This window comes from Coffea arabica, chromosome 2c, assembly GCF_036785885.1.
Source record: "Coffea arabica cultivar ET-39 chromosome 2c, Coffea Arabica ET-39 HiFi, whole genome shotgun sequence".
Lineage (NCBI taxonomy): Eukaryota > Viridiplantae > Streptophyta > Magnoliopsida > Gentianales > Rubiaceae > Coffea > Coffea arabica.
Genome location: NC_092312.1, coordinates 28717631 through 28739013, shown reverse-complemented (window position 1 = coordinate 28739013; position 21383 = coordinate 28717631). Strand labels below are relative to the sequence as shown.

The 21383-nt window shown below is 34.7% G+C and overlaps 3 protein-coding genes across 4 annotated transcripts; 1 reads left to right on the top strand and 2 right to left on the bottom strand.

The window, feature by feature from the left end:
- Window positions 1-1266: 1266 nt before the first annotated feature.
- Window positions 1267-2856, bottom strand: LOC140035598 (uncharacterized). Its single transcript, XM_072076892.1, has 3 exons — window positions 2846-2856; window positions 1743-2056; window positions 1267-1622 (listed from the first exon to the last, which is right to left on the bottom strand). The coding sequence occupies exons 1-3, from the start codon at window positions 2854-2856 to the stop codon at window positions 1267-1269; spliced, it is 681 nt and encodes a 226-aa protein (XP_071932993.1).
- Window positions 2857-4807: 1951 nt separating this feature from the next.
- LOC113724218 (phenylacetaldehyde reductase-like) lies at window positions 4808-8220 on the top strand. Its single transcript, XM_072076891.1, has 5 exons — window positions 4808-4918; window positions 5110-5268; window positions 5875-6063; window positions 6975-7137; window positions 8015-8220. The coding sequence occupies exons 1-5, from the start codon at window positions 4808-4810 to the stop codon at window positions 8203-8205; spliced, it is 813 nt and encodes a 270-aa protein (XP_071932992.1). The 3' UTR covers window positions 8206-8220.
- A 3937-nt stretch (window positions 8221-12157) lies between these two features.
- Window positions 12158-17856, bottom strand: LOC113727130 (phenylacetaldehyde reductase-like). 2 transcript variants are annotated; one of them, XM_027251130.2, is made up of 8 exons: window positions 17702-17856; window positions 17497-17617; window positions 16448-16597; window positions 15865-16034; window positions 15051-15239; window positions 13936-14098; window positions 12833-13019; window positions 12158-12529 (listed from the first exon to the last, which is right to left on the bottom strand). In XM_027251130.2, the coding sequence occupies exons 3-8, from the start codon at window positions 16563-16565 to the stop codon at window positions 12379-12381; spliced, it is 978 nt and encodes a 325-aa protein (XP_027106931.1). In that variant the 5' UTR covers window positions 16566-16597; window positions 17497-17617; window positions 17702-17856; the 3' UTR covers window positions 12158-12378. The 2 variants fall into 2 exon arrangements, with proteins under 2 accessions (XP_027106931.1, XP_071931752.1); XM_072075651.1 differs by lacking the exons at window positions 17497-17617; window positions 17702-17856 and adding an exon at window positions 16846-16879.
- Between the last annotated feature and the right edge of the window lie 3527 nt (window positions 17857-21383).

Sequence of the window (21383 nt, the reverse complement as noted above, 5' to 3'; positions counted from 1 at the left end):
ACAACCCCAAAGATAAAATGTCAAAATGGTCATTTTATTTGTGCATATGCTGTACACTGGACCTCTTCCGTTCCCCTTTTTGAATTTTTTGGTAAAGGTCTTACATTAACTTTATTTTTTAAAGATGAGGAACAGAATTGGTAGAGATTGATACGTATAAGGGACTAAATTGATGAAAATTCTAAAGGAACCGAAATGGTCTTTTTTTGACCAACTAAAACACAATGCAACGACAAACGAGTCATTGACTTATCTCACAAAAACCCAAACGCCGACACTCCTATTGGCACTAAGGACGTCCACAATGGAGTGTAATGATGCGTGTAATACCTGTGATGATATGAGTCCATTACATGACCACAATGATGCGTGTAATACCTGCTATGACATGGGTCCATTACACGGCCAATGACGGAGCTAGGATTTTTTTTTTTTGGGAGCCAAAATTTTTTCCTAATAAAATTATCTTAATAAATTATGTTCAAAATAATTTTCTTCTATTTAAATATATGACATCTAAAAATATCAAATATTAAATTTAATTATAAAGGTATGTCTATTCATAAATATACGGTACAGTCATAACAAAAATTAACAAAAAAGATAACCTTTGATTAAATATCTTATAACATCACAAACCATCCAATTTGCACATTATGAGAAGATGCTCTCCAATATGTCACCTATGCAATATATATATATATATATATATATATATATATATATATATATATATATATATATATATATATATATAACCTTGTAATATAAATGTAACTATTTTCAATTAAAAAAAGATAAAAGTTATGTTAGCATACTTTGAAATTTCAACATCTTTTCTTAGAAGTAAATTGAGCTCTACGCTCTTTCATAGAACTAAATTCATCTATGATTGAATCACTGCTAAATTTTTCAACAACTTCCTTTTCTATATACACAGTTAGACAATCATTCAAGAAATTATCTTCCATCTTGTTTTGGAGCTTTGCCTTGATTATTTTCATAATTGAAAATACCCGCTCTGAAGTTGCAGTTGATACAGGAAAAGTAAAAACAAGTCTAATCAATCTATCAATAATAGGATATATCACTGATTTTCTTGTCTTCACTAAGCCTTGACATAACTCATTAATACCAGATAATTCTTGCAATTTAGGATGATTTGGAATGTCGAACTCAAAATGTTGAAGTTCTATTCTTAGACGTACTAGTTCTTGCTCCATAAAATCATTCGGATAGAATTTCTCTGCAAGTTTACAAATATCATCAATCTTGAATAGCATTTCTAGGATCTAAAGCAGTACTCAAAATAAGCAATTCCACGGTATGATCATTAAACCTGCTATGTAACTCTTGCAATTGATAATCAATTGTGGCAAGAAATCTATCCACTCGATAATAATACTCCACACTAATCTCATCATGATGACTTCGAGATCTACCACGTCTTGCAATATATTGAGCATTCATACATGAGATATCAATTTGATGTTGCTCACAAAATAATTTAACTTTCATCAAGAAATCATCCCATCCCAAATCTCGAAAATTCTTCAGTAGCTTTGTTGTGCTTGAGACAAGATGCATTTCATTCAAAATATCTTGAGATTTATGTTGTAATGCTATACAAAGAAGATGAGTAATTTCCATAATGTCTTTCATAAGATGCAAAGTGAAAACAAACTTAAAGGATAACAACTGATTCAAAGCAAAATTTGCATCTCCACGTTAAGAGTATGAACCTCCATCTGCTGCAATGTTACTTAAAAACACACAAGTAGCATTGAACATTTTCAGTAAACTAGAAATAGAATCCAAATGAGAACCCCAACGAGTATCTCCAGCTCGTTTTAAAGTGCCAATTTGATTAAGCTCCCTTCCAGTTTCAAGTTCATCATTAGCAATCTTAGTAGCAACTTCAATTGTTTGAGCCTCCTTTAATTCATCATTACGTTTGTTAGATGCAATAACAATGTTGATAATGAAAACTAAATTGGAGAAGAATTGGTGAACAGAAGCTACTTCTCTAGAAACTGCAACTAAAGCAAGTTGAAACCTATGACCCAAACAATGAATGTAATAGGCATATGGACATTCATGGCAAATTAAAGATTGCAAGCCATTCCATTCAAAGATGACTAATTCATATATATATATATATATATCAACTCTCATAATATAAACTAAAATTGAAAAAATTTAGGGGGGGGGGGCTAATTTTATTTTACACACATATTTACATATTATGAATTAAAATTCTCAAAACTTAGGGGGGGCCATGGCCCCCCTCTGCCCCCCCTTGGCTCCATCATTGTACACGGCCACAATGTGTGGCCGTATAATTCCCATTACATGCATCATTATGATGATATGCGTAATGGGTGGACGAGTGCCTTTAGACCAATTTTTTTAAAAGTCTAATTTTTTTGAAGGCACAACGGACAAGATTTATACCGGTAAGGGAAAGTTAGCAACGTTCATTTTTTTCCAATGGTTATGTTTTAATTCTCTATATAAACACAACACATTCCTTTTTTTTTTCATATCTTACTATCCTACTCTATTATTTCTTTTATTCTCTCATTCATTTTCCTCAACTTCTTTGCACAATTTTTTAAAATTTCAATAGTTTGTGATTATGGATAAGAATTTTAGTAGTTTCACAAATATGTTAAATGCTCCAAATATAGAAAATTCATCCTCCTCGCAAACTCAAAACCACCAAAATTTTCCAAATTACCCATTTTCTGGTATTCCTACAAATGTGCAAATTTATGTATATCCAGTAAATTTATCCATTTCCAACTATCCATCAAATTTCCACAATCTACCAAATTTTTCATACCCAATTCTCATGTATCCTCCACCTACTTATTTTAATCCAAATATGGGAAATCACTACACATCGGGGTAGTATAACCTTGGTATGGGTTATGGATGCTCAAAAACTCCGTCGGAGATAAGGAAGGATTTTGATTTCGTCGACCAACAAGAAAATGTTGCATCAACAGAATCAATGTCGGACTCTCAAGTTCCACCGTATTCAACACAACGAAGAAAAACTGCAAGCTATGGAAAACTTAGCAAATAAGTTAGATAATTATAATTTTTGAAGTGATTATGAAATCCTATTGAGGGATGCCATAGGCATGTCCGAGCAGCAGCTTAAAATTCATGAGCATATATGTTCCATCCTAAAAGCCACGTATAATATTCCTTAGTTTAATTTTAATTTCATGGTTATTAATGTAATTTTTAAATTTTGCATATGTGTTGTATCATATTAATCACTTGCATAGTACATTTATGGAGTAACTAGACACAAGCTATGAAATCCGGCTATGGATTCAAAACCAAACTATGAAATCCGACCATGAATTTGAAACTAAGTTGTGAAATCCAGCCATGGATTCGAAACCAAGTTATAAAAATTTTTGAGAGATAGAAAAAGAAATATTGTTCAAACTTAGAAATTAATATTATTATTTTTTAGAAAATAAAAAATTCAAAGGTAAAAAATTTAATGAAAGTTAATAATTTATTTTTTAAAATAACAAAATTATTTTTAAAACATTACTTTACTTATTAACGGAATATGTGTTATGCATTATTAAAATAAATATTTGATTTAATTGTGGACCCATGTTATTACATCTTGTGAAGTGTAATCCATTATGAGTGAGAGTATAATAAAAGAAGAGAAAGTAGAATGCTGACGTGGCATGTGTATTACACTTCAAAGAGTGTAAACCACTGTGGACTAATCCCACGTGGCCAAGCTTAACACAATCTAAATAATAGGCTATTGAACTTAGGGATAATTTCATAAACTTCCCTTGAGGTTTTTGACAATTTCATGAAGCTCTCCTTAATATTTTTAAAATTACACATACCTCACCTACAGCTGCAAAAGTACTCTATTACCCCTATGGTTGCAAACATGATTAGGCTCATCCTTTTTTTTTCCTTTTAATTCTAAGTGTATGGATTTGATTTTTTTGCATCTATTTTTCCAATTTTGGTTGATTATGGCTGATAAAACTCGGTGATGTCAAAAGTCAAGAAATAGTGGATGGGCTTTAGAAATGGGTAGTTGAAAAAAAAAAATAAAAGAGGATGCAAAGAGAGGAAGAGAAAAGAGACGCAACTGATTGTTGATGAAGTGCTAGTTTAGGGTAAAATTTGAGGTGGAGTTTTATCCAATTTAGCATCAAGTGACAGGTTTAATTGACTTGTGTAAGAAGGCTAGGAGCTAGGGCTACTGGACAAAAATCAGGCTGCGATGTTTCAAGTGTAGAATTATTGGAATTGATTTTGATTCAAATTGGAGCGCTTTCTTAGCTTTTGTGGTAGTGTTGCTTGGAAGAATGCAATCATCATAGTTGGATTTTTTTTTTCCAAACTTTTTCTTTTAGGCAAAAGAGTTTGTTGGTTTTGGTGTTGGAAGAAAGCAATCAGCAAAACTCTTTTTATCTTTCCTTTTTATCTTTTTGGAAGAAAGGGTAGTTTAGGATATTTGAAGGAACTGGTAGCCTATTGGACCTATTTTGAAGCACAAGAGGGAGGTGAGTATAATTTCTAAAACCTAAGAAGAGCTTCTTGAAATTGGTGGAGACCTCAAGGGAGGTTTCTGAAATTATTCCTTGAACTTATGACACGACCGACCATGTAAATAAATAATAAATACTAACTAGAAACACCAGTGGTTTAATATCATGTTAGTGCATCCATGATTAAAGCATTCATCATTCCCTACAAAAATACTTTGGAAAATTTAGCGGAAACAGAGAGTCATTGAAAAGGAAAAATGAGCGTGGCAGGGAAGGTGGTGTGCGTGACTGGAGCTTCGGGATACATAGCTTCATGGCTAGTTAAGCTGTTGCTTGAGCGTGGTTCAAAGCTTCCGTTCGTGACCTCAGTATGTCTTTCCATGCTCGTTACTGCTTTTAGTCATCTTCTCAGAACCCTTTCTTATGGTCCACCCATGACACAACACCTTCTCAAGTATCAAATTTAGTGTTCAAACGAATGGTTTGGGTAAATACTCGACTCAGTTGGCATCCCTTTTATTAGTAGTTTGTTTTTGCATGATGGCACAGATGATCCAAGAAAGACAGAGTTCTTGATGGCACTGGATGGAGCCAAGGAAAGGCTTCAGTTGTTTCAGGCAACTTATTGGAAGAGGGATCCTTTGACGCAATAGTTGATGGATGTGAAGGCGTTTTTCATGCTGCATCTCCAGTTCAACTTTCAGTGAGCAATCCGCAGGTACATTTCAAATGATGATCGATTTTTGAAAAATTTGAATTCAACTAATAATAACTATATGGCTCTTAACATTCGTAATTCTTCACATGCTTAAATAATTGTTATGTGGCGAATTAGTTACTGAAATGGTCTAATTCCTTTAAGTTCCTCAGTTGCAAAAATGTTGTGTACTAGAAGTCTCAAGTGTAAAAGAGAGCGAGTATTCTAGTTTCTCAGCAGCCATATGGATGCTACCGGCAAAATGGTAGTACTCAAAGAGCATCTTGCAAGTCTCTGTCTCTATGATTCTTTTTTTGTGGATTTCCTCAAGTAACTTACAAGAATTTCAAGTCTTAAGTGAGTGTTTATGAGCAATTAGGATGAACCATATCTGTCAAAAAAGCTTTCACCCAGAAAAAATTGAAAAAGGGACAACAATTGGATAACAATAGAACAAAGTATAGGCTCAAGAGTGTGATGCATACACCAAATATAAAATGGTATTGATAACAATTTCATAGGCAATGACTTCACTCCTTTTCTATGGGTTAGAGCATAAAGGAGCTGATGAATTACACAAATCTGTAACGTATTCATCCCCCATTTTTTTTTCTGTTAACTTCTTAGGCACAGCTATTGGATCCTGCAGTGAAGGGAACGCTGAATGTGCTACAGTCTTGTGCCAAAGTTCAATCTATCAAAAGAGTGATTTTAACGTCTTCTATTGCAGCAGTTATATACAATGATGAATTAAAGGACGGTGTCATAGTTGACGAAAGTTGGTTTTCAGTTCCATTATACTGTGAAGAGCACAAGGTGTGTCTATCTGCTATTTTCAGTTAAACTGCCTGAGGAAATGCTTGCTGTTTGTTAGATTCCACGGTAATCAGCCCAATTGTCTGATTGGCTGGCACAGTTCTTCTGGTCGATTCAATTTGTTTATGAAAGATAGTAGTATCACTAATAAGGCTTTAAGTATTGAAAGCACTGGCAATAATTGGTTTGGTAATGGTAATTTGACAGTTAGATATTCATCACGCTGATAACACATCTTCTCTTGAAAGGCTTAACAAAATAGCCCTTACCAAAAGTATATGATCACCCATCGCAAAAGCACCTCAGCCTTTGTGAGTAGAAGAAGATACTTAACAAAAGATAAAGTAAAGAAAACAAAAGGAAGCAACAGAGACGAAACTTTCCTATTGCAAGCATTGCTAACTATTTGATGGCGTCACCAAAATCAAAATGCTAAAAGCGTGCAACAGATTGATAGAAGACCAAAAGAATGTGTTTTATAGATGAAAGAAGTGTGGGATTACTTCGAAGCCAAAAAGTATATTACTATGGAATGAATATTGGAATGCTTGCTTGAGAAGGCTTATTGACATATGCACAAAGAAAACATCACGTCACTGAAAATGTGAACTTTAGTTTCTGTTTTGTTGTTTACTCAAGTGCTAAGAAATCAAAACAGTGAATTTAGCAAGTAATCTGCCAATAATTATAATCATTCCATGCGATCAACTGACATTGTCTGGAGGGAGAAAAATTAGCCCTGTTTATAGCCATGTATACTTCTGAAATAAGCCCCATTTCTCCAGAGTAGAAGGATTTAGAGAATGTGACTGGATGATCTCCCAAGAGTCTAGAAAAAGTACTTTTTCTAATGTCCCACTTGAAGAATTATGCTTTCAACTAAAGCTGCCAAATATGTTCTCTCTTTTCAGTTATGGTATCAACTATCAAAAATTTTGGCAGAGAATGCTGCTTGGGATTTCTCAAAGGAGCATGGTATTGACATGATTGCAATTAATCCAGGAATGGTCACCGGTCCCTTCTTGCAGCCTTCTGCCACTTTGAGTGCAGAAGTGATCTTGAGCCTAGTAAATGGTATGTTAAGAAATTTATCATATTGTTAAGTAGTCAATCTACAGAAAGTTTCTTGTACACAATTAAAACAAAGAAGCCTTGGTTGACGCTGGTGAAGTTGTGAGCCTGCTCATTTTGTATTACAGAAAAAATATACATTGCACACAATGGGTATGCATTATTGGGCATCATATGTAATCATTTCAACTCCTTTTATTTGATTATTTAATGCACATGAATACAAACAGGTGAGCGCATATGTCTAGTTGCTGAGTATACAATTATATTCTCTAAAGAGCTTCCTACCAAATTCTTCTTTGGAACTTATCTGTGTCAGCATATCTTCACTGCCAAAGCTTTGGAAGTTCAATATGAATTAAACAAAAATATCTGCTTTAGTTATACGAATTATTTACTTTGAGGTAGTCGCACAGGACTTGGAGGCTTTTCATTTGAAAGACAGTTTGGTAGTTGAAAGACTTCTTATAGCAGACGATATAGGAATTGGAGCTTGTTGTGGTGCCTTCTAAAGCTTTCTTACAAGATAGAGTTACCAGTTGAGCATTTTATTCAGTACTATTTCGTTGTGGTCTCTAGTCTCTGCAGATTTTGCATAAGTTGCCCGCCAATCTGCTTGGTGTTCATGACTTGATCATTTTCCCATGCAGACTCTCTCAGACTACGGCGTTATTTACCTGACCTGATTTCTCACGTTCCCTCTTCTTTTATATAGTTTTTGGGTTGTAAAATGTCCAGAAAAATGAAGTGAAATACTTCATGTTAAATAGAAATTTGTCACATTTGACTATTTACATCTCTCTTTAAGTATCCTGACTTTACAAGTAATGATACTCGTCAATGTGGTAAGAGATGTTATCCCTTTTACTGTCGAATGCAGGAATTGACCCATTCCCTAATATGGTTATACCATGGGTTGATGTTAGAGATGTTGCATATTCACATATTGTTGCCTTTGAAATCGCTTCTGCCAGTGGAAGATATTGCGTAGTTGAGAGAACTGCAGGCTGCTGTGAGCTTATCAGGATTCTGACTGAACTCTTCCCAACTCTCCAGTTGCCAGATAAGTGAGTCGGGTTTTCCTGCTCCCTTAGGCCACACTGGCGTCTTTGCATGCTTTAGCTGATTGCTTGCAGCTCCAAAATGTATCTCATCTTTTGGCTTCTTTCCCAACATGATAAAGAATACTGCATCCTTCTGTACCATTTTAATAGTATCAAGGGACTGATTTCTGATAATTTTGTAGGCCTTAATCCTAATCCTAGTTGATGCGTGATGTTTTTGCTGTTAAGAATCATTAGCTTCTTCTCTGTTTCCTAATCCAATAGAGTGCAAGATGGACCTTGGCAACATTGGATAGCAATTAGTAAACTGCCACACTTTGAAGAGTTCAATCCAATACCTGCATTCTCACTTTTACCTCATTTTTTTCCTGTTCTGAAATGGTTTTAATCTTTTGCAGATATTCTAATGGCAGTCCCCTAATTCAGCTGAAATATGATGTATCAAATGAAAAAGTAAAAGGTTTGGGCATTGAGTTCATGCCTTTGGAGGTGAGCCTCAAGGATACTATCGAAAGCTTCATAGAGATGAAATTAGTTAGCCTTTGAATCATGGCATTCATGTACTGTCATCAACTTGAAATTGTTTATATCCAAGTTTGGAAAACATACAATTTCAAACTTCTCATTCTTGTTTGTACAAGGTACGCGATTCAGATTATATATAAAGTAGCTAAATTGTAAATAAAAAGAACAGAACAGGTATGAACATGAATAGAAAGTGTTGCTCCACAAGGGAACAATCTGTATGTCTCCAAATTTGTTGGGATAGCTCACTTGTGCATTTGATGAAATTGAAGTCTAAAATCTGAAATCCGAATCCATGAAGTTAGTGTATCATTATGTACTAAATCTGATACATTTAACTGTACATCACATTAATTAAGTGATGAGTGAATAACTCATCACTTATTTTTTGAAGCAAATTTTGCCTAAGAAATTCAGAACCATTTATTTAATTCAGATGTTCTAGTTTTGGTCATCAAACGCATGTGAACATGTTAAGATCTAAATCGATTAAATTTAAGTGCTGAATTGGATTATCAATTGGGGTTCAAAAAGACTTGTAGGTATATCTAAATAGATAATAAAAGCATAGCACCTCATTATTGGCCATTTCCTTAAATTTTATTGTAATCTTTTTGGTAATTTTGAGCAATATTTTTAATTTTTTGAGCTTTGAAAAATTCTAATGCTGAAACAAAATTTTCAGTCACACTAAGACAGAAATAAAGGTCAAGTCTTTCCAAAAATAAATTAATTTTTGTCCTAGTTATTGTCAAACTTGTTTGTATGAATGTCTGTCTAACCGGTGCTCGAGTACTCGTTAAAATATATTTTATGTGTCATATTTTTGAAAATGTAAGATTAATTAGGGAAAGTAAATAAATACAAGATTAGGTAGGTAAGATTAACAGAGAAAGTATATAAATGCAAAGAAAGATAATAATTACTAACATGTGTGAATGTTAAGTGTATTAATGAGTGACCGAGCAAACGTTACAAAAACTCTTGATTTATTGCTTGTTACAAAATGAGAGCAACTTGAAAATAGGATCAGGACCAGTATCAATGTATTTAACTATAGAACACTTTATGATTTTTTTTTGGGTCAAAATTTATGATTGTTTCGAGATTACAAAATCTGCATGATTAGTAATGCAGATATTAATAGTCGTGTATGCATTTCTTTTTTTTGTTGTTGGTTGGGCGGGGGGACGGTTAATTAAGCTTTAGCATTCCAGGCTAGCTGTAACGTCTCAAAATCACTTGGCTTCTGGGTAAGAATATATGATGTGAAAACATGACCTAGTGCTTTTGCATTCCTACACTGTATATTTGTGGTTGTTTACCCAAGTATTGGTATATTAATTCAAAAAAAAAAAAAAACCAGTGAAGGTCTTAGTTGTCATCAGTAAAAATAAGTCTATTGAAAATGTGTTAGACATCAATGAATAAAGAATTTAATTCTTTCTCTTTTTTATTATCTCTCTCTCTCTCTCTCTCTCTCTCTCTCTCTCTATATATATATATATATAAAAGATTGACTGCAATTGTTTAAGATTGAAAGAAAATGAAGAATCCAAACACTCCTACCTTAGGGTCCTCACAATTTTCTATTTTTACTACTTATACTACTTACCAAACCACACGCCCTTGAATTTCTTTTAATTGCACGGTATGGGGTTTGAACCATTGTCTTTATCCTTCAAACGGAAAAAATCTTGCTTTTGACAAGTTTGGTCGGTTAGGATCCCATCAATTGGATCAATAATATGATTTTAGTTGAGAAATATTTGAGGACAAGAAAGTATATTTGGAAAAATCAATCAATCTCAAATGGTAAGTTATTAAGATGTATACACCAATTACATTCAAAACTTTTAAAAAATTACCAATACAAGCTATAATAATAATAAATTGCCAAAAATGGTTTCTTTTTTTTTTATTTGCAAATTAACTTCTAGGAATTAAATAGTCTTAACCCAATTCAGCACTTAAATTTAATTGATTCAGATCTTAATATATTCAGATCATTTGATAATGGAAAATTAGACATCTAAATTAATTAAGTGTCACTGAATTTTTTATACAGAATTTGTTATCAAAATTAAGTGATAAACTATTCACTTATCACTGAATGTGATATGTACTCAAATGTATTAGATTTAATACTTAACGATTCAATAATTTAATGGATTCAAATTTCAAATTTCAGTTTTCAGACTTCAGATTTATCAAACGCACACTTAATAAACCACTGGTAGTTCGCCTCAATTCTCTCTGGAAACAGTACAAATAAACTTCTAACCTACTTCCTATAAGTGGAACAGAACTAAATTCTAAAGAAAAAGGAACTTCCCAGTATCAAATCCTATTTAATCTCTAACTCATTTGATCTAGGAAGAAAGTATGTTTCAAAAGGGGTCTTGAGACATTGAATGTAAGCCCCCGCAAGCGAAATATTATTTGAAAAAATTTGATATTCAAATAGCAAAATGATAATTATCAACAAAGATGGGAAAAATTCTGAAAAAAAAATTAAAAGCTTTTAAGCCCTTATTAGCAAAACATTACCCTAAAATTTAAAACTTAATCATCCTCTGTTCTCTCTTCCTCAATATCATCTACTCTTGTATCCCCTTTCCCCTCAGCATCATCTTTTTTCTCTGTTTTCTTCTTTGTTCCCGCCTCAACTCTTTTCTCCTTTACCTTCATTTGCCCTCTTTTTCTCCTCCACCTTCCTATGCTTCCCTTTTCATTCTTCTTCATTTTTAACCTCCTCATCTTCTTTTCTGACCTTCTCTTTTCCTTAATTTTCTATGTCTAGTAGGTGGTGGTTTGGCTAAGCACGAGTGTTTTAAAATTTCGGACCGAAACAATTGGTTTAACCGGTTGAATAAAAAACTAGCAGTTGAACCGCAGGGCATTTGACCTGGTCAACCCTAACCAAAAACCAAGTTTGATTGGGAAAAACCTGAAAAAAAAAAACATATTGAAAAAAAAAAGAAATGCATAAATGACTATTGAAATCTGCCCAACTAATCGTTGCTCTGTTCTAAAGTTGCTCTTATTTTGTAACAAGCAATAAATCATGAATTTGTACAAATAAGTATGACAGGACAAAAATATAGCTAGGAAAGACGGGACATTTGATTTTTTGTTTTACTGTGAGCCAAAATTTTTATTTAAGCATAAGAATTTTCAGAGCTTAAAAAATTAAAACTACTGATCAATTTAATCCCAAAAGAGAAGAAATTCTGAGATTTCTAAGAGCAATCTCAAATTGGCCATGAAAATGGTATACATAAACAACTCAAACCGTGCCAAAAAGATCACAAGACGAAATTTGAGGAAAAGGTCAATTATGAGGTTCTATGCTTTTATTATCTACTCAGATATGCTGAATAGTCTTTTTGATTAATTCGGCTGTCCCAACAAATTCCTAGCCATATTACTGATTGCTTAAGAAACAGCCCTTCTTATTCATGTTCATACATGTTCTGTTCTTGTTCTTTTTTAAATATATACATACATACATATATATATCACCATAGCTTTTCTGCGTAACAGCCGAAAAATCATCAGTGAAGCAGACAGAAAAAACCTCTAGTTGCTGGAATTGTATGTTTTCCAAACTTGGTTATAAACAAATTTGATGACAGTACATGAATGCCATGGTTCAAAGGCTAACTAAATTCTTCTCTTTAAAGCTTTTGATAGCATCCTTGAGGCACACCTCCAAAGGAATGAACTCAATTCCCAAACCTTTTACTTTCTCATTTGATGCTTTGAATTTCGGCAGAATTAGAGGACTACTGCTGTTAGAACATCTGCAAAAGGTCAAAACCACTTCAGAAATGAAAAGAGTTAAAGAGTGATATATAATGCTGGTATTTGTTTGAACTCTTCAAAGTGAGGCAGTTTACTAATCACTATGCAATAATGTTTGCCAACATCCATCTCACATTTTAATGGATTAAGGATACAGATAAGAAGCTGCTGATTCTTAACAGCAAAAACACCATGTATCAACGAGGATTAGGCCTAAAGATGAGATATATTGTGGAGCTGCAAGCAATCAGCTAAAGCATGCAAATACCTCAATGTGGCATAATGAACAAAACGGGACTCACTTATCTGGTGATCGGAGAGTGGGGAAAAGTTCAGTCAGAATCTTGATAAGGTCACAGCAGTGTGCAAATCTCTCATTTACACAATATCTTCCACTGGCAGAAGGGATTTCGAAGGCAAAAATATGTGCATATGCAACGTTTCTAACATCAACCCATGGTAAAGCTGCATTAGGGAATGGTTCAATTCCTGCATTCACCAGTTAAAACAATAACATATCTTACCACTAGGACGAGTATCTTTACTTGTAAAGACAGGATACTTGAAGGGAGGTGAAAATAGTCAAAAGAGACAAATTTCTATGTGACATGAGTATATCACTTCATCTTTTCTGGACATTTCAATTACAACCTAACAACTATATAAAAGAAGACGAAACGTAAGATACCAGATCAGGTCAATAACCTGGTAAGTCAAAAAGAGTCTGCATAGGAAAATGATCAAGTCATGGACACCAAGGAGATTGGCAGGTCATTTTTGCAAAATCTGTGGCGACAAGAGACCGCAACATGAAATAGTACTGGATAAAATGATTAAACTGCTTATTCTATCATGTAAGAAAGCTTTAGAAGCCACCATAACCAGCTCCAATTCCTCCATTGTCTGCTATAAGATGTCTTTCAACTAATAAAACCATGCTTCAAATGAAATGCCTCCAAGTCCTAAGGGGCTACCTCAAAGTAAACAAGTCTCATAACTAAAGCAGAATCTTTTGTCTATTTCATATTTGAATTCCAAATCTTTGGCAGTTAAGAAATGCTGACACAAAAGTTCCAAAGAAGAATTTCGTAGCAAACTCTTTAGACAATATAACCAGATACACACCAACTAGACATATGTGCTCACATGTTTGTATTCGTGTGCATTACATTATCAAATAAATTCATTGCATATGATGCCCAATAATGCATACCTCTGCGTGCAATATATATTTTGCTGTAATACAAAATGAGCAGACTCACATCTTCATCAGATTCAACTACTGCCACTTTGTTTCAATTATTAGAAGAAACTTGTAATGCATGATAAAGCTGTAAGTATGAAAGATCAACTATATTTGCTTTAGATTGACTGCTTAACAATCTACATATAATTCTCAACATACCATTTGCTAGGTCCAAGATCACTTCTGCACTCGAGGTGGGAGAAGGCTGCAAGATGGGACCAATGGCCACTCCTGGATTAATTGCAATCATGTCAATACCATGCTCCTTTGAGAATCTCCAAGCAGCATTCTCTGCCAAAATTTTTGATAGTTGATACCACAACTGAAAAGGGAAAAAATTGGTTAGCTTCAGTTGAAAACATTCTTCGAGTGGGACAGTAAAGAAGGTATATTTTCAAATAACTTGGGAGACTATCCAGTCACATTTTCTAAATCCTTCTAGTTGGGAGATATGGGGCTTGTTAGAAGTATACATACCAGGGTTATTTTTTCTCCTGGAAAACTCCATCCAGGAAATGTCAGTTAATGACATCGAATGGTGACAATTATCGCAAATTACTCACTAAATTTAATGTTTTGATTGCTTGGCATTCCAGCAGACAACAAATAAAAACTAAAACTGACCTTTTTAGTGTCTTGTGGCCTTTTCCCTGTGCACATGTCACTAAGTCTTCTCAAGTAAACATTCCAATATCTATTCCACAGTAAAGTACTTTTTCGCTTGGATCTAATGCCACATTTCTTTCATCTACAAAACACATTCCTTTGGTCTTCCGTCAATCCTTTGCTTGCTATCAGCATTTTAATTTTGTTGATATCATCAAATAGTTAGACTGCTTAGCAATTGGGAAATTTCATTTCTTTTGTTTCCTTTATTTTATCTTTTGTTAAGTAACTTCTTCTTCTCATTAAGGCTGAGGTGCTTTTCATTTGTATTTCCTTTTCGTTCTTGCATATCCTATTTTGTGTGTTCTGTGACAGGTGATCCTCTTAAGGGATCTTTTGTAAAAGGCTTTTCAGAGATAATGTGTTATCAGAGTGATGAATATTTAACTGCGAAGCCTTTTGTCAAATAACCTTTATGAACCCAATTATCGTGAACGTTTCTAATGCTTAAGCCTTCTTACTGATAATACTATCTTCCATGAACATATTTAGTCAACCAGAAAAATTTTGTCATCCAATCAGACTACTGCACTGTTTTCCATCAACAAATTGAACAAACAACAAGCATTTCCTCAGGTAGTTTAACTGAAAATAGCTGATAGACACACCTTGTGCTCCTCACAGTACAAAGGATCTGAAAACCAACTTTCATCAACTATGACACCGTCCTTCAATTCTCCATTGTGTACAACTGCCGCCATAGAAGATGTTAAAACCACTCTTTTGATAGATGAAACTCTTGCACAAGACTGTAGCACATTCAATGTTCCCTTCACTGCAGGATCCAATAGCTGTGCCTAAAAAATTTTAAAAAAGGGGGGGGGGGGGTAAAGTCATCGCAGATTTGTGCAATTTTATCGGCTCCTTTAAGCTCTAATGCCATGAAAAAGGAATGAAGTCATTGCATAACAAGACTGTTATCACCTCTCTGGAAACCATTTTAGATTCAATATATGCATCATGCTCTTGAGTCTATACTTGTTCTAATGTCATATGTCGCAGCTTCATGAGAAATCTCCAATTGTTTTCCGTTTTTCAACATATTCATGGTGACAGCTTTTTTAGAAGTTTTGTTCATCCCAACTACTACTAGAAATCAATTATGTCTTCAAATTCCTGTAAATTACTTGAGGAATTCCAAAATGCAGAATCACAGAAACAGAGCAGCCTGAAAGATGAGTATTACCATTTTTTTGGCAACTTCCAGATAGCTGCTGAGAAACTAGAATTATTCACTCTTAGAGTAAGAATGGTATACAACAATTTTGTAGCTGAACATAGAGGAAGTAGACCATCTTAGTAACTTATTAGTCACATAACAATTACCGTAAGCATGTCAAGAATGACCAATTTTAATAGCCAAATGATAACTATTAGTTGTATTATGAAAATATCAAGATTTGATCATCACGTAAAATGTACCTGTGGATTGCTCACTGAATATTGAACTGGAGATGCAGTATGAAAAACGCCTTCACATCCATCGACTAATGCATCAAAGGATCCCTCTTCCAGTAAGTTTGCCTGAAACAAGTGAAGTCTTTCCTTGGCTCCATCTAGTGCCATCAAGAATTCTGTCTTTTTTGGATCATCTGTGCCATCATGCGGAAAAAAACAAACGTCATTTGATGAAGGGATACCCCAACTTTGTCAGATACTCGAAATCAATCATAAATTCGTGCATAAATCAATTAAACGTTAACAAAGTTACATAAGTTGTGATCTTCGAAGTCACAAGCACTTCTCAATCATTAATTCCATTTTAAGATGATTAATTTACTTGCTTAATCTGCAACAATCTAATGCATATTTACCCAAAATAGACACTAATGCCGTTTTTTTCAAAATCTCAGATGAGAGAGTGACAATAATTTGAAAATCTGTACTGCCGGAAACGCACTGTCTGCGGTACTATCAGAATTTTGTTACAGCAAATAACTCAAAATCGTGCACCCTCTTTATTTATTAGGCAATGGAATGGCAGTAAAGAGCATGAAAGACTTACTGAGGTCCCGAACAGAAGCTTTGACAGTATAGCCACGCTCAAGCAACAGCTTTACCAGCCATGAAGCTATGTATCCCGAAGCTCCCGTCACGCCCACCACCTTCCCTGCTCCGCTCATTTCTCCTCTTCAGTGGGTCTCTGTTTCTGCTTCTGGTGTAATCAACGAAGTGCAAGGAAGCTAAGGATATGAACCATCCCAGATGGCAGAAAGACAAATTTTCAAACTATTTTTTGGTGAATGATGAATGCTTTAATCATTGATGCACTAAAAGCAGAAAACTACTATTAGTATAATGAATTCACAGCAATCTGTTCTATGATTTCAACGAAGTTGTTGAAATTTTGTGGAAGAAGTTTGTTCGGGAGAGTAGCGTAATCAGAATGCAACAGTCATTTACCTAACATCGGTCATTTACCTAACATCGCTTCCATTTTTTTTTTTTGGTCAGTAGGTAACGTGTTTCATAATCTTACTCTAGCCTATTCTATTATATTGTCTAAACGGTCGGACCACAAACCATTCGTAACTCCAATTCAATTCACACTTTGGATTGATTGCACTTAGAAATCGACTAGGAGGTGTACACCGCGCGTAAATATTGGCATGCCCAGTGCTGCTAAGTAAAGTAATAAGGAATTGGAATGTAGAAATCGACAAAATTTGAAATGGTAACAAACAGTATAGTTAACATATAAGTAAAAAAACATCACAAGTAATGAGCATAGTTTGTTGATTGGAAAAGGCATGATTTAACAAACAAAAGAAGCAGCTCTTCAGTCATTAATGTTGAGATTATTGTTGTTGAGGTTGTCAATGTTGTGAACTTCATCTAAAGTGTAGGAAGTGATTATTTCATAAGCTGAGCGCCGTAGCATTCTGAACTTTGAAGTAGAGGGCTTGACGTAGCATGTAAGGATTTTCCGTGGAGAATTGCTTGAAGATGTTGAGCTATATTTATGTTCTGGTGCGAATAAAGTAAGAAAGGAACCTAAGTTGTTGGGAAAAAGAGAGTTAAACAAGTGGTGTATAAAAGAAAATTGATAATTACCTCTGTTTGCAAATAGTATAGCTCAGCAGTTGAGAATTGAGCTAGCTTTTCGGCTTCAGAGGCCATAGCAGTAAGACATAGAGTGCCAGTTGAATCCGTGATCCAAATTGAAGTACAAGCCCTGGAATTAATAAGCTAATGATTTGATAGTGGAGGTTTAGATTGATTAATAAAAACAGTGTACATTATTTATAAGTAGACGCACCTGGGTTGGAGATCAACATTAGCTTGGCAGTATTTGCAGATAATTTCCCATTCATCTATACAGCTATCTGGATGATAACAATTGGGACAAGCTATGTAGGTTAATTCTTGAGGCTTACAATCAAGTTCGACGACACCTCTAATCCATGCGGTCTTTGGTTTCTATAAAATAAAAGTAATAGAAGAAGAAAGTGGGAAATGGCAACAGGAAATATAATAAAGAAGTTTAGATGTGAAATTGGTCAGTAGTATAAGAATTTTATGAAGTGAAGCAGAGCGGCTATGTCATGGATTGACTGTAATGAGGGGGAGGAAGAAGGATGTGCGGATTAGCATAACTGTGCTCATGGACCATCTGTGCTAGCTGAGGTGTGTTGTGACGATACCTAAAATAAGAAAGGAAAAGTTAAGCTGGAAGAGAATAACTGGAATGATGGAATGGAGAGCGTGCAGTCAGTTGTCTGACCAGTGATGCAGATCGGTTGCTTGTTGCACGATTGGAGCTATCAAAATTGTGGTCGAATCCTGAGTTGAAAGACTGAGATCTGGGATTTAAGGGGGGAAAAAGAAGAAAACATCAACTATAAGAAGAGTGAAGAAGACTTTCAGCTAATAAATGCCTAACTGTTTTTTAAATAATAAATAGTAGGTATTTGGTTACAGTTCTATGTTGTGACTTTCATTCTTATGGCAATGATGACAGGAAAATGGTTCTGAACAGCTACAATTGCAAGACCGTTGATTTCTTCGAAGTCATTCTTCAAAGTTAGGATGAATGGTCTCATGCTAGCAAAACAGGAAGAATAAATATTTGTCCGAAGTGTTTATTTGGATATATGGTGCACGGAAGAACTAAATGAATTAGCAGGTAAGATTATTACTCTTGATCGGCAATGACATAGTCTCGAGCAATGGATGTTTTCCCCTGAGAAGTGATATTTTTGACAGGTAAATCATGTAGCACAATTGCCATGACATCTAAGGAAGTTTAAAAAAAAAAAAAATCAGCATGCTAGGGATTTCTTGCCAGTTGGAAAAGATATTGCATGGTATGAGCATTAACTTACTTTTAAGCTCATCAATGTCTGCAATTACGGCTAAAGCAGAGAAAGAATGTAGCTGGAAATGAAGAGGAAGAGAAGGCTGACCAGGCTCTTGAATTTCTTCAAATAAAGTATCTTCAGTAGCAACAAAATGAAATGGATATTCGCTGATAGCAGTATGAGCATTTGGCAGAGAAATAAAAGCTTTAGAGATGTAGTATCTTTTAAACGGTACAAGTAATTGTGGTTTTTGATCGAGAATGTTTTGAGCAACATGCATTTCGACTGTAGTACCCTGTGATTAGCAAGTATTAAACTGCAATAGAATTTAATTTTATGATTGGAAGGGAAAAGGAAGACTTAGATATATATCACCTCTGTGTCAGCAAGCACAAATGTTTGATAATGTTGGTGAAGGATTGAGCAATACTTCATATGAGTTGCTTCAATTGCCTGGACAATAACTCCCCAGTCTTTCAAGGATGGGTGAACAGCAGACAAAGGCATGCTAGCAAGTTTCATTTTTGGGGTATTTTGTAACAGGATGTAATTTGAAGAGATGACTGAGCGTGGTGGCTATTTGGAGAAGAGACTAAGTTTACTTTATTGGTAGCAGGTCATAAATATCAAGCAGAGAAAGGGTAAATGATTTGTAGTATGGTAGGTAATAAAAATTCGAGTAATAAGTTGAGGGACCTATTGAAAAGAGAACAAGTAAGCAGATTGTCAGGCACGAAGCTGGAAATCTAGCATTATAATGCAGGGAGGTGGGATATTGTCTACTACTAGCTTTGAACTTTTGATCTAAAATAATTTGGTGCAACGTAAGATGGTTGTGGATGCCAATGCTAAACTATATGAAAAGGAACACTAAGCAGGGGCCATAATTGTATATATCAAGTGGAGAATTTGTAATATTTGTCATAGCGTATTAGTAAAAACCATAATTTAAATTAATTAAAAGAAGGGAGCTCGTTTGAATTGATGAAGTTGTACTGAAACATAGAAATAAGTATTGCAAATGTAATGTACAGTGAAGGAATATTTCAGGCAGAAAAGAAAAACTTGGCTGATCAGTGTTGGGTCATGTGTGATGTTTGGTTGAGATAAGGCATTGCATTGTCAGGAATCTGATAAGCTTTAGCAGTAGGGGAATATATTCCTGGGCAGAATAAATTGTTGGATATGCATGCTAGTCACAATGAGCAACAGTAGTTTTGTTGTCAAGAAGCACGCTACCAATAAGCTGATTATATATTTAATGGAGTAGTACATATGTGAGTAGATATTCGGCCACCATAAAAATCCAGCAGGAAGGTATTGTATCAGGGGAAAATTTTCTCAATTCTATCACTATTAAAGATTAAAACAGCAAAGCTTGTCTGTGACTCTCGAATGAAGACAAGTGTGTCATTATGTTGCAGATGATGGTCCAGAACAAACTTTCTCCAATTTCGTTTGAGGTGGTTGCGCTTTATTCCAACTTCAGTGATGTTGTGGCCAGTTTTTAGAACTATAGTCGGTTCTCTCACCATTTAAAAAGTGATCAACAAACCGAGGGAGTTTCTGGAAATAAGAGAATGTAAGTTAGTTTGTAAAGGAGGGTAAATTATTCTACCGGATGAAACCTGTCTAAAAACGGTGGGCAGAACAGATGATTACCAAGGAACCGGGATATGCCGAATCAAACGTTTGATAAAAGCAGATCGAATTCGACAAATCTTGAGAGAAATCCAGGCTTAGCGATGAGGAAACAATTTGTTGGTGAAGTGATAAAAATGTAGGATCTGCCAAGATGAAAGAATGATATTGTAAGATGCAGTAACTGGTATATATAGACTTTTAAATTAGAAAGGCAAACATAACGTGTGAACCTATATTGCTTTGCTGATGCAAAAGATTGGGTAGGGAAACTGTCAATCGGAGATAGACTTGCTTTTTTAGCTCACAGAATTGAATCATATCAAAAATTAGATCTCCAGCATGCTGAAGCAACAGCATATGATGTTCTCTGATCATGTTTTCGTGACAACATTCTACCCATCCTTCTTCAAAGCAGTTATTTCTGACTAAGACTGTCCATCGCTGCAATCCATGCCTGAAGGTGATTGTAGTGTCATCGTGTTGGCTGAGCAATATTTGAAATTCATGAGGCAAAGGCTGCATGGTGCATAAAAAGGGAGCTCATGTTTAAACGCAAATGCAAGAGTAAACCATAAAAAAGCTATTACAGTGGAGGAAAATATTATTACTTGTCCTCTGTTTTTGCACCTAATAAGAAAGCAATATGTTTGTGGAGCATTGCTTGTGATGTGAGAGCAATCCACAAAAACGATAGATGTTTCGGCCATGAAGCTGTTAAGGTAAATGGACAAGATATTGTTTATAATAGAGCGCTGCATAGAGTTAGGGAAGTAAAAGTAATAAATATGCGTGCAGTTGGTGAGTGTAGGTGCATAAGTTTGAGTTATGAACGCATACTGAAAGAGATTAGCAGCAAAAACCTGTTGGTGTAGTGAGGAGCAAATCTGCTGCTTGATGTGTTAAGTTAAGAAAGCAAAGGCATGCAGATACAAACAATGAATGGAAAACGGAACAGATTGATATATTTATACTACTGAGTGATGCCTGTTTATTGCA

Bases quoted from the DNA above. Each gene is read 5' to 3' on its own strand.
- LOC113727130 (XM_027251130.2), bottom strand. From the start codon at position 16,565: ATGAGCGGAGCAGGGAAGGTGGTGGGCGTGACGGGAGCTTCGGGATAC. The intron at 14,099-15,050 runs GTGTGTCTATCA...TTCCCTTTTCAG, and splicing joins TGTACTGTGAGGAGCACAAG to TTGTGGTATCAACTATCAAA. The intron at 12,530-12,832 runs GTGAGTCCCGTT...GACCTTTTGCAG, and splicing joins ACTCTCCGATCACCAGATAA to ATGTTCTAACAGCAGTAGTC.
- LOC140035598 (XM_072076892.1), bottom strand. The intron at 1,623-1,742 runs GTTCATACTCTT...TTCTTTGTATAG, and splicing joins TAACATTGCAGCAGATGGAG to CATTACAACATAAATCTCAA.
- LOC113724218 (XM_072076891.1), top strand. From the start codon at position 4,808: ATGAGCGTGGCAGGGAAGGTGGTGTGCGTGACTGGAGCTTCGGGATAC. The intron at 5,269-5,874 runs GTACATTTCAAA...TTAACTTCTTAG, and splicing joins TTTCAGTGAGCAATCCGCAG to GCACAGCTATTGGATCCTGC. The intron at 6,064-6,974 runs GTGTGTCTATCT...CTCTCTTTTCAG, and splicing joins TATACTGTGAAGAGCACAAG to TTATGGTATCAACTATCAAA.